Below are 15,222 nucleotides of genomic sequence, written 5' to 3'. Positions count from 1 at the left end.
AAAAAAAAAAAAAAAAAAAAAAAAAAAAAAAAAAAACCTGGGAAGGAGAAGGGGGTTCATTGAGAGCTCAGGCCAGTTAGACCCCAAGTCAACAAAATAAACAATCAGTACAGAAGCAAAGAAAATGGCTGGTGTTTATGCAGTGGTGACTGGAAAGGGGACTAAAAGAGACTTCTGGGGTGTCTGCTGAAAGTCTTTGAATGGGCAGGGATCCCATGAAACTCAACATCCACCTGGTTTGAGTACTTTAGGAATCTGGATTTCTTTGTACAATGAAAGATTCGGGAAGGTGTCTCTCCAGGGCCAGGAGATTGAAGTAAAACTCACAGAGGTACAGTTGCTAAATTCTGCTTTTTAGTCAAATAGTATTCTCTCACAGGAAGGAAGAGGGCTGGCAGTAAACTGCGTTGCTTTAAGTTTCCTGGAGATTGAGTTGCCCACAAACCATTATGGCTGCACTGTGGCTCCCACTGCAGCTCTGGTCCCACCATCAAGGAGGATTTTGACTGGCTTTAGGGGGTGGGAGTCACATAATTCTTAATATGGGAGAAGCCACATTAACAGAAGTATGAGTTAGAAATGAAGAGGTGGAGTTCTATTCATGAAACCAGAGTGATATGATAACTGTTACAAAATTGAAAATTACAGGATCTGGCATAAAATTCAAGGCTTTACTCTTGGGCTTGGGAGTCAGAGGTGGGTGGACATTTCAAAGGCAGCCCAGTCTACATAGGGAGGTCCAGGATAGTTAAAGCTACATTGCTATGTGGTTAGACACTGTCTCCAAAACAAAAATATCCATCCATCCAAACAACCAAACAAACAACCAAACAAACAAGAAAACAACGAAAAATCGCTTACCCTTTAGTATAGTTTTGAAGAGAGAAGCCACCTTAGTAATCCCGGCACGGCACGACACAGGAGACCATATCCTAAAACAACAAACAAAATGGGATCAGGAATCTGAAGCACTGGGCGTCCTGTCACATGAAATCTGTCTGCTTACCTTACAAAAGACTTGGAAGTGTCACAACTATGTGGGGGCCTGATATAAAACTTCAAAGCTGAGAAAGGTGTGAGCGCCTGCGGAACGGCGGGGGGGGGGGAAAGAAGGGGGAAGTGATGCAGTTGGCTGAGCAGAGGAGAAAGCGGCGACACGCACCTTGTAGGGAAGGAAAATTCACAGAGAAGGCATACCTCCGCACAACAAAAAAAAAAGGAGCTGAAAACACACAACAGCTTACATGAAAGTATCACTCCCAAACGCAGGCACGGACGGGGTTCGAACCCGCGATCTTCGGTTTACGAGACCGACGCCTTACCACTTGGCCACCGCGCCTGACAGCCGAGCGGCTGGTGGAAGCTCTCAGTGGAGGGGAAGTGGTGCGGGCGGGGAGGCGGGCAAGCCCCGCCTCTCGCCTAGGCCCCGCCTCCACGCAAAACCCGCCCACCGAGCGGCTCTGACTGACGGGTCCCGGCCTCCTTCCGCTCGGCGTCGGCCTTAGCGGATTGTGCTGCCGGCGGACGGGCGCCCTGGGGACCCGGGAAAGCCTCGGTGGCCTCGGCGGCCGCGGAGCCATCCTCTCCCCACCCCGCTCGAGCCTCATACAGCCGGGAGAGGCCTCAGAGCTGTGCGTGAGGCCCGGCATGAGCGTGAACGACTGCGCCCTCCCTGGATCGGGGAACCAGCGAGTGATCAGCGGGGACCCGGCACGGTCCCCGGGTGGATAACGGAGGCCAAGAGGGCGAGGCCGGAGGGCGACACTGCCGAGACGGAGGGAGGTCATCGGAGGGAGACCGGGATCGAGGGATAGACGGGACTTTAATTTGTTTTAGGTTTAATTCTAGGCGAGGGATGGATGAGGAATTGGGGTGCTTCTCCCACTGTCTCCTCGGTCCTCCATTTCGTCGGCGTTGCCGTCGTCAGGTATGACTGGAGACAGACACTCCCAGGCAGACGTTAGACTCTCACGGAGTTTGCTGTGAACTCAGGATCCTTCCTCCATCTCCCAAGGGTTGGGACTACTAGGCCCGTTTTACCGGATGCTGGGGATCGAATCCAGGATTTCGTGCATGCTGAACTAACACAACTGAGTTACAATCCTAGTTCCTAGATCTATTATTTACATTTGTAATTTAAAAAAAGTCTTTAAAGTTTTAGATCTCTGAATCCTATGCCAACGGCATCTGTTCCAGGAGAGAGGAGAAGGTGGCCCTTCCCTTGGTGCAGGGCTGTGATGCCAACCGGGCAGTCAAAGGTCCCACTCACCAGCCTTCTTAAGTGCACTCCTGTAAGTAGGATAGCACAGCCTGGCGAAGGAAACGCCCGCCAGAGGGCTCATGCTAGTGCCCAACATGCTATAACTAGTAAGTTCGTCCTTATTTATGGGTAGAACTTTTTTTTTTTAAGGTTTATTATGTATACAGCATTCTGCCTGCATATATGCCTAGAGACTTAGAAGGAGGCACCAGATCTCATTAGAGATGGTTGTGAGCCACCATGTGGTTGCTGAGATTTGAACTCTGGACCTCAGGAAGAGCAGACAGTGTGCTCTTATCCTCTAAGATATCTTCTCCAGCCCCCTAGAACTTTTTTTTTTTAATGTAAAATTGGGGAGATTTGTAAAACTTAGGGATATCTTTATGGATGTATGTTAAAAACACAACTTTTATCATAACTTTGTTTAGTTTACATAGTGTTAACTGGACATAAGTACCTTGTACAACACAGCACTACAATTTTTTTTTTTGTTGTTTCTTGTTTTTGTTTTTTCACTGCGGGGACTGGACTGAACTCTGGGTCTCCTGGATGGTAGACAAGGACCCCACCACCGACCTTTACCCCCCAGCACCCTCCCCCCAACTCACACTCTAAGAGGTTGTTTAGAATTTTACTGTGTGTGTGTGTGAGTGCTTTACTTGCAGGTATGTATGTGCACCAAGTGTATGTCTGATGCCAGCCGAGGTCAGAGGAGGGCATGGGGTCCCCTGAAACTAGTAATGGATGGTTGTGAGCCCCCCACTTTGAGTGAGTGCCCGGAAATAAACTCAGGTCCTGTCCATGAGGAATAAGTATTTTTCTCCAATTCTTTCTACTTTCTGTTCTGAGCCAGGGTCTTGCTGAGTTGCCCAAGCTGGTACTCTTTAGCCCCAGGACTTGGGATCCAGTCTGAACTGAAACCCTGCCCCTTAGATACCATATCCCTTCTCCACAGGTCTCTGGCAACCATCAGTCTTTCTGCTTCTCAGAGGTTGGCAACCTTAAATCCTTCGTGTCTAAGGAATGACGCAGCGTGTCGCAGTGTGTCTGGTGGGGACCAACTTACTTCAGCTCCTCGGCTTCCATTTTGTAACGTCAGAAGGATGTGCTGGCTTTGTCAGACTGAACCTTGTTCTCTCACAGGCTTATGCCACATTCTCTTTACCTGTCACTACCTGGTAGACTTTTTTGGTTGTCAATACTCCAATGAGAAGAGTGTGCAAGTTCATGTGAGATACACACCCAGAAGTGACACTGTGGGGTTTGTAGTAATTTTATTTTTACATTTTTGTTTATTTTGAGACAGGGTGGGTCTCTCTTTGAAGCCCTGGCTAGCCCACAACTTGTGTTTTGTAGAACAGAATGGCCTTGAACAGGCTGAGGTCTGCACCCCCTTTGTCTTCCAAATGTTGGGACTGAAGGTGTGCTCCACTGTGTTTAAAGGGATCTGCACAGTTTCCATAATGGCTCCAGTGTTTGAAATTCCCACCAGAACACACAAGCTCCTCTATGCCACTTTATCATTTTCTTGGCTATGTGTAATGGCCACCCTCACTGTGCTGATTACTGGGTGACATCTTTTCCTGGGCTTGCTGGCCATTTGTGCGTCTTTGGAGAAATGTCTCCTCATGTCCTTTTAAAATTGGATTATTTGTTCTTTTTTGTTTGTTGCAGTTTAAAACATGGTTAGTTACTAGCTTCCTTTTAACCTGTGCTGAGTGAATTTTTGTATATGAAGCAAGGGAATGATCCAGTCTAGCTAGCCTTCAAGGGATACAGCAGGGAGGTGAGCCAGACACAGCCTGTAGCTGAACTCAGACTGGGAAAAACGATAAGCCATTCTCTCTGGGAACCACAGAGGTAAAAGAGCTGCCCTGCTGGGGACAGTCACATACCGTGCTGGGGACAGTCACATACAGCTGGGGACAGTCACATACCCTGCTGGGGACAGTCACATACAGCTCCGGTGCCTTTCTGTTCTAGGTTTGAGGTTGGGTTCTTCGTGGAGTAGATAAGACTGCAGAGCTGCTGGGTACATACAATAAAAGAGCCAGGCATCCCTACTGCTACTATTGAATTTCAGTTTCTTTGTCAACAAAATAGGTGTTAGCCATTAACTGTGGCCCTGCATGAATTAAAAATAGATTAGGGAGCTGGGCATGGCAGCACATGCATGTAATCCTAGCACTCTGAGATTGAGGCAAGAGGATCAGGAATTCAAGACCAGTAAGGGCTATTTGAGACTCTCGAAAAATGGAAACAGCCTAGAGATGGTTCAGTGAGGGCAAGCACCCAATGCCAGGCCTGACTGAGTCCACAGTGGAACCACCTCCTGCAAGCTTTTCTGGGCCTCCATGGTCAACTGCCTGGCATGCGCGCCCCTGCACATGCGCACACACCATATATAAAAATATAATGTAAAGGCTGCTTCAGTTTTCACTGCTAAGGTTAGGTCCCAGAGTAGGAAAGGCCACCCAAGACCCCTTTCCCTTTGGGTCTGTAGCAACCTGACACTTTTCCTGTTGATCAAATTTCCCAGACACCACAAAGCTCGAAATAAATCTGCGAATACTGGGTCAGCAGCAGGGTGCAACTTGCAGCCTTCAGTGTGTAGGCAGCACCCTCTCGAGTGTCTTGTCGGATTGCTTTCCACACCATGCTTAGGGCTGCTTATTCCCCCCCACACACACACACACCCTTGCTACTTCATGGTATCTGGTCTGTGCCTTTCTTTTTTATTTAAAGAAAAGGTCTCTAAATAAATAAAGCAAGCAAGCAAGCCCCATAAAGCCTAGGCTGGCCCAGAACTCCTGATTCTGATTCTCAGACTCCCCAGAGCCAGGATCAGCAGTGTGTAACATACTATGAGGGGAAAGAGAGGCTCTCAGCATCAAAATCGAGAGATTAACCATTTGGGCCTCCTCAGGAAACTGAGAGAAGACAGAATTCTCTTTGAGTATCACCCACAGCTGCAGCAGGCTATGGGAGTTTCCCCTGAATGTGAGCCTGCAGCGACAGTGACAGGACTGTCCATGGGACTCCTAGAGAGTAAGAACTCAGCTTGGTTGACGCTAGGGGACCAGTTCTGCTCAGGTGGGTTCCCTTAGAGACAGGTGCATCGTCTGAGGGGACACTGGGAAAGCCTGCCACCTTACGGACTTGTCTCTGAGCCCGCTGTCTCAGCTCTTCTCCCTGGCTCTGTGGACCATCTCAGTCTCCAAGGCATAGTGTCATCCTGTAGCCTGTGCTGGAAGTGTGCAGTTAGTGCTCTTTGGGGTAAGCCTATCAAAACCCATCCTGAGCAAGTGCCAGGCTAATGTGACAACCTGAGTTCAAGTCCCAAGAACCCTGTAAAGGCAGGCAGGCAGTGGTGGTTGCAATGCCTGCCCTGCTACATGAAGGTGGGAGGCAGAGGAATCCCAGAAGCTTGTGGGCCCGGTGTCCACAGGAGTTAACAAAGAAACATCTCAAACAAGGAGAAAGTGAAGACTGATACCCAAGCCTGTACTGACCTCCATATATGCAACGTGGCATATGTCTGCCTCCACCATCCACACACAACACACACATTCACATATAAACACATCAAGATAAAAACACCAATGCTTTTCAATTTTTGTTATTGTAGGGTTGAGACAAGGTATATGTAACTTCAGTTGACTTCAAACTCACTATGTAGACTGGGCTGGCCTTGAACTCACAGACATCAGCCTGCCTCTGCCTCCTGGTATTGGCATTAAAGTCATGCACCACCATCACCATGCCTGGCTTTTTTTTTTTTTTTTTAATTAAACACAAAAGTCATATTTGTAATACCATGGTGCTCAAGTCAAAAAAAAATCTGAGACACCAAAATTAGATTATAAACCTGGGACCCAAAACATGACCTGGGGCTGACAAGGGTGGGAAGAGTGAGGGAAGTCCCTGCCGTCCACTGCCAGTCTCCTGATAGCTGCCGGGCAGGACAGGCTAGATGCTGGCTCCAGAGCTACTAGGCCTATGGTCCAGTTTACCCAGAAAACTTGGCCAACTGCTGACCCGGTCAATCCACCCAGGCAGCCAAGCTAGGTTGCTGTGGGCCCACCCTCCTTCCCAGACCTCTCTTGTTCCTCCTGAGTGAGCCCCAGGTGCTAGCTCCTAGCCTACCTCTCCCACCTCAGCCTTTTAGACAACCCAGTTAGGGAGAGGTGCCCTACCTTCCGAGCTCCACATATGCCACGCCTTCCCCTTGGGGCCTCTCCAGGACTGGAGTCCCTCCTCTCACTTGAACAAGTCCTGCTCTGTGACGAATCTCCATATCGGCAGAGCCTGAATTCTGGGTGACTGGCGAGCTGGGTCCCTGGGGTGGTTCAGTGTCCTCATCTGGTAGTAAGCCACCCTTCCAAAACCACTTCGACACTACCTGGCACCCAGTGGGCCCTAAATACATGTGAGCCAGTGCAGCCTCTCTGTGTGCCCAGATTCTGTGACTTCTGTGCTGTAGATAAAATTGCAAGCCATGGACTGGAGAGAGTTATCATAGGCTGGCAAGATAACTCATGGTTAGAACACTGGCCATTCTTCCACAGCACCTGTAGGGTTGGGCATCTGCTGGCAGCCCTGGAACCAGGAGTGGGTGGTATGCACCCCACTGGAGTCTTCCAGTGTTAGTTAGACACAAGGACTGGGTCAAAGCAGTATGATGTCCCACCAGCCCCCCCCCCCCATGGGCTGGAAAGGGCTATCAAGCAAGCTGGACTCAAGACAGAACAGACAGAGAAATAAAGGGACATGACAGGGAAAGGGGTCCCTTATCCCCAGATCTCGTCTGTATATAGCCTGCAAGAAAAAAAACCACACTACTGAGAGATGAGATTGCAGCAGAGAAGTCCCTTGATAATGTAGCTTACCTGTGTGGTCTGTGAACTTTATCACATGCCCCTCTCCCCCTTAAACCCGAGCAACAGGCTTCATAAACCCCCGAACCATTTCATTTGCAAAAGGAGAATTTTTAAGATGGGAACTCCATTAACCAATTTATAGATCACATTCCTTTATCACATTCCTTTAATCCCAGCACTATCAAGCCAGAGGCCAGCAGACCTGAGGCCAGTGTGGTCTACCTAGTGAGTTCCAGGCCAGTCAGAGGTGCACATTGAGACCCTGTCTCAAAAAAAAATAAAAGCTGTTAGTTTGAGAGTAAGTCCCACTATATAGACCCTGCTGCCTGTGAACTCACAGAGATCTACCTGCCTGTGCCTCCCAGGAACTGAGATTAAAGACCTGGGTTACAGTCTATGCTTAATTTATAAACACTGAATTGACTTGTTACATTCTTTGAGCATTGTAACTCCACAAGCCACAAAACCACATCCATAGCTACTGTTAAGACGCTTGAGTCCCATCCCCGGCATGGCACTGTCTCATGCATGTTTAGACCTCCGATTGCCATCCCTATTTAATGAACCCAGCTCAGTTTCAAATGGTCTCATCCTGAAGTTCTCTTCTGTCAGTCCAGATGCTGGCTCCACCTGAGTGGAAGTCCAGAGGCAGCAAACTCAAGCTCCAGGGCCCTGGGTCAGGCTGCCAGACGGGCCACACGGGAGGACCTGATGAGCATGTGGGTGGCAGGGGTGGGGCTGGAGGGGTACATCTCCAGCTGTGTTCACTCCCACACCTTCCAGCACTGTAGTACAGGTGACAATTTCTCCAGTGGGGCTGGGGGTGTGTGAGTTGCAGCTTCTAAAGATACTGTACCTGTGAACTAAACATGACCTTATTTGGGTTCTGAGGCTAGGACACAAGCCTGCCTTTCTCCCCTGCACCACCTCCATCCCCTCTCCCAGTGCCCCACAGAAGTTCACTCAAGTCAGGCACAAAAAGCCAACTTTTTATTTACACTGTGGTCTGTACAATACAGTTCCTTGGAAGGTGCCCCCCACGGAAAGCCTGTTTCTGGAGAGAACAGAGTGGAAACGAACAGTTCAGGGCCTGGGCCGTACCCCTTTCTCCCTTCCCTGGGGTCTACAGTGGAAGCTCCTCCCAAACCCCAGAGCAAAGGCCATCTGCAATCCCTGGCAAGGCAGAGCCCATCTGCCTATAGCTTCTTCCACCTGGGCCCCAGAAGGCCCAGCCCCGTGGAAGCTGAAGCTGGGAGCCAGCCGGCTGACACACGCTGTCCTGTGCGGGTCCTGACGTCGGTCTGGTGATTAACGGCACTCTGGTCTGAGCACCAGCAGACAAGGAAGGGCTGAACAGGTAGTGATAGCAGGCAGGGACAGTGGCAAGTGACTTCCTTCAGCACACATCAGGAGAGACACGGGAGGCAATGGCCCCAAACCCAGATGTATTGCCAAGCACTGGAAACCACATGGCTGGGGCTTCCTCCAGAAGAGCCATGCACAGAGCTTTGCAGACCTGTCACCTCCCTGCTGGGGCCAGGGCCTCATTTTAAAGGAGATCTGTCTTTTATAAATACCTGAACCCACGAGGAAGAGGTTTGCGGGAGAGGCTGGTCTGCACAAAGCTACCCTTGTCTGGGATGCAGGGCTTCTAAACTAGCTGCAGGCACATGGGGATTAAGTGGTCCCTATGCTTAAGATTGTAACAAAATCCTGTACAAAAGTTACCGAGTCAACAGAGTTGGGGAGCTCTGGGAAGTCAGGGCCGATGGGGTGAAGTGTTTGCCAGCTGACCTCAGTAGAGGCACATGGCTGCACATGTGAGTACACACAGGACTGGGGGAGATGGGGTAAGGAGATGTACAAAAGGGGGCAGTGGGTAACAGAGAATCCTGTGTGGTGGTAACAAGGAAAAAAGGCACAAGGACCCCAAACCATGCAGACAAGAAACAGTGCAGAACAGTAAAGAAGACAGTCCCAACAGGAGACAGGGCCATCAGAACTTAGGCCTGTAGGAGAGGTGGCCTGGGATGCTGCCCTCCATATGGTACCTCAGGAATGCGCATCCCTTCGATACAGTCACAATGGGAAGAGGAGTCCACAAGGAAGGAACATCAAAGCTGTCCAGCTCCTAGTGCAGTGTAACAAGGCCTGTAACCTTACTATGCTTTCAGAAACAAAGCCTTTTCTAGAAGTGGTGGTTTTCTTAGCAGAGCAGCTAAAAGATGGCAGAGCCACAGAGCTGTCCCTCCCTGAAGGTTGCTACTTCTACTTTCTCCTGATAAGTCCATTCCAAGTACATTCTGTCAGGGTCAAAGTCAGGACAGGGAGGTCCTTCCAAGATGTGGCTGCTCTAACTGGAGGCCCCTCGTCAAGTGCGTGCTAGTGATAGCAGCCTGAGGAGCCACCACAGAGGGAAGCCGTTGGGCCCCGTGAGGGGTGGAGTAGGAGAGAAGACTGGGATAACAGGCATCACGGAGGCCCTGAAGAGCTTCACCTGGACTTCTACAGAGTCACTGGACATCCTGGTGACCACGCTGTATCTCCCACTTCCATCAGTCCTGTCTAGACAGGTGTAGATTTGCCAGTGCCCCTCAGATGAGTCAAGTCCTCCTGATTCCTTAGGCCTTGCTGGAGTCTCGGGATCCCTTACACAGCCCCGTATGTACCAACAGTCCCTGGACCATCAGAACCAGAAGGACCACAACTCAGGACTACCTAGCTATCAGACCATCGCCCAGAGTTCTCCAGAGTGTGGGCTGGGTGCTGAGGTAGCACTGACAGGGAAGCAATGGAGACACCCTTAGGAAATGGACAAAGCCCACAGAGACAAGTGGCCACTGTGTCTAGGGCTGTTCTCAAGGTCCACCTCTTCCTGCCTACCTGCCTCCACTTCCCAATGGGCCTACGCCCAGGGAAATGCTGCCACTTGTATCCTGTCCATCTAGGGTGAGACTCTCAGAGCAGTGGGAGCAGCTGGACTCTCTCTCAGGACAAGGACCACTGAGTGGCATAATTACCCATCCTCTGGGCCACATGCAAGCGTCTCCAGCCCTGCTGACCTCGGCAGACATTTCACAGGATTTAGGAAGCCTCCACCTTGACCTATGAATGAACACCACTTGGGAAGGCCACCCTGTGCTCCCAGTTATATATGGAAGTCAGAGGTGGTTCTGTCATTGACCTCTTCCCATGCTGCCAGGGGCTGAACCTCACGCCACTCCTGTGCTCCACTCCCAGGCCCTCCAGCATCAGGTACACTAGCACACTGCCAAACTGGCAGACTCAGGCTCAGGGCCTGGTGTTCTACTTGGTCCTTGAGCTTCGTGGTTTTAGTATATCAGAAATAAAATTTTCAAAAGGAACTTAACTCTGTAGAGTCTCAAAAAACAAACAAACAAACAAACTACTGGTCTTAAAAAAAAAAGTGGCTAATTCAAAAATAAAAGGAAACAAATCAGGGAGACAGTAGCACATCTTGTTTGGCTTCCAGTGGAATACAAGGATGGCTAAGTGTCACATGAAAGGTGTATCCCCTACATGGTCCCAACCTTCCTGGACCTTGGCAAATCACTGCAGACCCTTCAACTTGGAAAGAGCCACACCCTCTTCACGGGAGACCTAACTAAATTGGCGCCACCTGCGGCCTTCTTAAAGCATTCCAAGGCCTGGGCCACACCTGTACCAACTGTCAGAACACGTGAGGATCAGAATGGTAAAACGCTTTCTAACCAGGTGTAGTATGGAATGCCGTGACTCTAAAACCTCTTGTTTACCCCAAATCCAAATGTAACTGAATGCCAAGTCGAACATCTAGACTCCTGAAAGTCTCGGGAAACTCACAACTGGATCATGAGCCAGGGAGGCAGTAGCAATAAAGATTAGATTCTCGCCAAGCAAGGAAAGTTCTGGAACCTCCCATGGGTGGTGTGGCACTGGGACCCCTGGGCCTTCTAACCCAGAACATTTTAAAAAATATATTTTAAAAGTGAAATGGGTGTGGTGATTCTTGCCTGTAATCCCAGTACTCTGAAGGCTGAGACAGGAGAATTGTCTTGAGTTTAAGGTTTCAGGGAAGCCAGAACCACAGTGTAAGACCCTGTCTCAAAAAAAAAAAAAAAAAAAAAAAAAAAAACAGAACAGAACAGAAACTTCTTGTCACCATTACGAGAAATGGCAAACATGATCTTATGGAGAAGTTGACAAAGTTTTCTAAGCGTATTCTGTAAGAAGGCTGGATTTCGCCTGAGGTGTGTTGCATGGAAGTCAGACCACATTCAGAAATCATTCTTCCAGAGGCCTATAGCAAGCGTCCAGATCCACAGGGGCCTCCAAACCTGGTCATGCCCTCAGGGAGTCCACTCTTCCAGCCCTACAACTTGGGCCTAAAGCCTTCCTTCCCTGCCTGCTTTCCTGATAGATTCCTTCCTCTTCTGTGACACGGTGACTCGGGCCTCTGTGGCCTTCTCTGGAAATCCACATATGAGTGAAGCAGGCGGCCCATACAACTTCAAGTCTGAACTGCTCACCGAGCGTAGGCCCCTCTTACCAGGACCTACATTCAGCTGGCCTCTGCATTCCGCCAGCATGGCACCTGGACCAACCTCAAACCATGGTTATCTTCCCGTTCTCCTCACAAGACTCCCTACCCAGCCCCCTCTTCTCTATCTTCCCAGACCCCAGGGAAGGAAACCTTGTATGCCCAGATCAAGCCTTCCCATCTTCCTGGTGTGGCTCATCCAGGCAGACCAGGCCCACCCACCATCTAGGCAGCATGAGATGAATTCCATGCATATGATTAAAAGGAAGCTCAAAAGCCAAAGAAAGCACGGCGACTGGACTGACACTGACCGCAGCCCCGTCTCTGCCAAGCAGGGCACACACCCCGGGGCACACACCCAGATCCCCTATTTACCTTCAACTGTGCCCCCTTTCTGCTCGCTAGCCCCCCTGGCATCCCTAGACCTTCCTTTGTACATAAGATGTGCTCAGGGGGAAGGCTTGACCCATACACATCTATAGGAGCTGGGGTAAGGAAGCCAACCAATCACAAGCCATGTACAACTGAGATAATCTGGAACATTCTGCATACAGTACCTACTCCCACATCACATTTTAAACCCCCCCCCAACACGGGTGTGTGTATGTGAATTCCCATCATGTATTCACAGCCCCCAGTGTTCTCCACTGGACCTCCTGCCAGCAGTGTCTGCTCTCTAACTGGGGACCTGATTCAGATGGGTCTGAAAGCTGAGGGGAGGTGCCAGTCTTGAGTCGGGCCTGTCCTCACTAAGGAGCATGGAACCCAGAGAGGTCACGTGTGACAATGCAGCCATGAAAACCCACCCCTCTCCCAGGCAATCGCTCCTTTTGGCCCCCAGTGCTAACACACACCTGCCTTGGGGAACCCTACCCTTCTTGGCCTGTATGCCGCCTGTATTTCCCATCTTCAAAACAAAGCAAAGCCAAACCAGAAAGGAGAGGTAGGCAAACAAGCCTGGGAAGTGCTCAGAAAACTACAATGGACTCAGCCCGTGGGTCGCTCTGTAAGCCCAAGTCCACTGGACCTACTTATCCGCACCCCAGAGGGCTAGCCCGCAGGGGGCTCTCCAATACCCCTTCCTCCTCTGAGCTAAAAAACAAAAACAAAAACAAAAAACAATCAAAAAACAACAACAAAAAAAACACCCAGCTTGAAAGGTGGCCTGAAAGGTTGGCAAGGACACCAAATTCTGGAGAATGTAACAGTTTTGTCCCCACTCCAGTGGGGGAGGGGAGAGAACCCATCTCCTGAGAGTATCTTCTAACCCTTATCCCAGAGGTAGAATCATTTCATCAGTATCCTAAATGCAAGCTTCCAGGCCTTGCTGTTAACTCCTGAGAGTGTCTCTCCCACATCCAGTCCCCTCTGCCCCTCACAAAGGGGCTACAAAGTGCACACACAGCTCACTGTGGGTTGTCACCCACAGCCATGGCCCCAAGCTCACTCCTTGCCCATGTGTGCACAGCCTCCTGCACATACACCAGCATACACACAGAGGGTGCTCAGAGGTACAATTACAGAGTGAGTGTGGGGGAAGCCTGCATCTTTCTTCATCCTCAGGCAGGCTTGCCCCTAGGTCCCAGGTCCAAGGGCCACTCTGCAGCCAGCCCTGACTCAGTGTTTGATCTCCAGGATGGAGGGGTTGTGGTCCAGTATAGCCAGGATTATCTTGTCCATGTACTGTCTCAGTCGGAAGTTGATCTCCTCCTGCTCCTTCAGGGCCTCCATTAGCTGAAGGGAATGAGAAAGGTGGGTCAGACACTGAGCCCAGGTCGGGCTTACACTGGGCCAGTGACCAGAGACAGAGGCGCCCAGATCGGCTGGGCATTTTTTTTTTTTTTTTTTTGGTTTTTCGAGACAGGGTCTCTCTGTATAGCTCTGGCTATCCTGGAACACTCACTTTGTAGACCAGGCTGGTCTCAAACTCAGAAATCCGCCTGCCTCTGCCTCCCCAGTGTTGGGATTAAAGGCATGCGCCACCACGCCAGGCTCAGCTGGGCATTTTAAGCAGGGACCAGAGCCTAAGGCAATTTCATTGACCCGGGAAGGGGCTAAAGTATGGGGACTTTTCAGAGATTGGGAACACTAGCCAGATGCACTTACAGTCAGGGCTGGGGCTGCCAGCTTTTTCTCCACCAAGACCAGTGTCCTTCTCACTCCAGCCTTGCCTTATCTAGCCGCTCTCTCACAGCTAAGTGCAGCTAAACTGCTGCTCCGACCCCGTGGAGTTATCTGCTCTCCTTGAGGCCAGAGGAGTCAGGAATGCAGGAGCTCAGTATCACACTAAAACTCAACTGAGTGTTCTGGTATCTGATGTAGAGAAGATGGGCTGTAGTGCTAGGAGCTGGGCTCCCTTCCTGCTGCCATGGGTGTGGCCTGTCATTTCTACGGGAAAGCACTGAAGCTGTGAGCTAAGAAACCAAGTAAACACGTATGCAAAGGTAGATGCCTCGGGAATTCTGGTCTCCATCTGGGTTAAGTCCACTCTGACTTGAGCCCAGAGCTCCCGAGTTAGGAAAGCTAAGCCCCTCCCCTATGCTGTCTCCTGCTCAGCTCTGATGTCACCGAGACAGTGGCAAATGGAGGACTATTAGGGCCAGGCCTCAGCCTGCCTTCGGGATCCCATGTAGTCTGGGGTTTGTGGTGCCAGCAGGTGGAAGCTGGGGCAGGACCCACAGAATGGAGACAAGTCGCCATGGAGACAAATGTGAGCATCCAAGAGAACGGGAGGACAAGGCTACCTCATCTCGAGACGCTGTGTCAATTTCTGCAGCCAGAGACTGGGCTTTGGTCTGGGTTGCAAAGAGGTTCTTCGCCTCGTAGAGGCTGAGGCTCAGGATCTGCCCATTTAAATCATCATTCTGATCCCGCAGCTTGTGATTCTCCTGTGCCAACAGAACAAAGGCATCATGAACTCTGGGAAGCATCCAGAGCCTGCTGGCACCCATGTCCCTGTGCCTGTGTCCTCAGCGGGATGGGGAGTTACAGCCCTGCCTGGGAGAACCGAAATGACAGAGGCCTTCCCTCTCTAGGGTCCTGTAGGGAGCTCTGCCCACCAGCAGCTCAGCACGCAGCCCTGACCTGGCACAAGGGAGCTGCTACTCTTGATTCTCTGTGCAGGGAGGGCTGGTTTTCCTGGCTCATCCTGCAGCCAGGTTCTGGACCCTGCTTAGTGGGAGCTGCTTCAGGACACTCTTGCCCCAGAAGGCAGGTGACACTACTCCAACTCTTGCCTCTAGCTCACCCCTGGAACCTGGGAGCCCCTGGGCAGGTGACAGGCTAGTGGTACTGGAGGAGACGGCCACTAAGACTTCTGCCTGGGTGGTTGAACTCAGGTGTGGTCCATGCCCAGCCTCTGGTTCACAGGCCCAGCTGAGTTTGGACTTCACTCCCTTCTTGAGCCACTGCTCCCTCCCGATCCCACCCTAACACAGGCTGCAGCATCAGGAATAATGGGACACCATGAGAAGCAGAATCTCAAAGACTTAGGCGCTATCTGACTGAGGTCCCAACCCAGCCAGGCATGCATCTGCAGCCTG

General features: G+C 50.7%; 1 protein-coding gene and 1 non-coding gene across 4 annotated transcripts in view; both read right to left on the bottom strand.

The window, feature by feature from the left end:
- Positions 1-1,267: 1,267 nt before the first annotated feature.
- On the bottom strand, positions 1,268-1,339 carry Trnat-cgu. The gene has a single exon. It is a non-coding gene; the product is annotated as a tRNA-Thr (tRNA).
- Positions 1,340-8,108: 6,769 nt separating this feature from the next.
- Rab11fip4 (RAB11 family interacting protein 4) overlaps positions 8,109-15,222 on the bottom strand; it is a 107,309-nt gene continuing 100,195 nt past the window's right edge. For all 3 annotated transcript variants that reach the window (XM_021212448.2, XM_029545993.1, XM_029545992.1), the window contains 2 exons: positions 14,425-14,568; positions 8,109-13,414 (listed from right to left, as the gene is read on the bottom strand). In XM_021212448.2, coding sequence (XP_021068107.1) covers positions 13,298-13,414; positions 14,425-14,568 — 261 coding nt within the window. In that variant the 3' untranslated portion in view covers positions 8,109-13,297. The remainder of the gene's footprint in view (positions 13,415-14,424; positions 14,569-15,222) is intronic.

The sequence above is a fragment of the Mus pahari genome, chromosome 14 (assembly GCF_900095145.1).
Source record: "Mus pahari chromosome 14, PAHARI_EIJ_v1.1, whole genome shotgun sequence".
NCBI lineage: Eukaryota > Metazoa > Chordata > Mammalia > Rodentia > Muridae > Mus > Mus pahari.
This window is presented reverse-complemented; position numbering and strand designations above follow the sequence as displayed.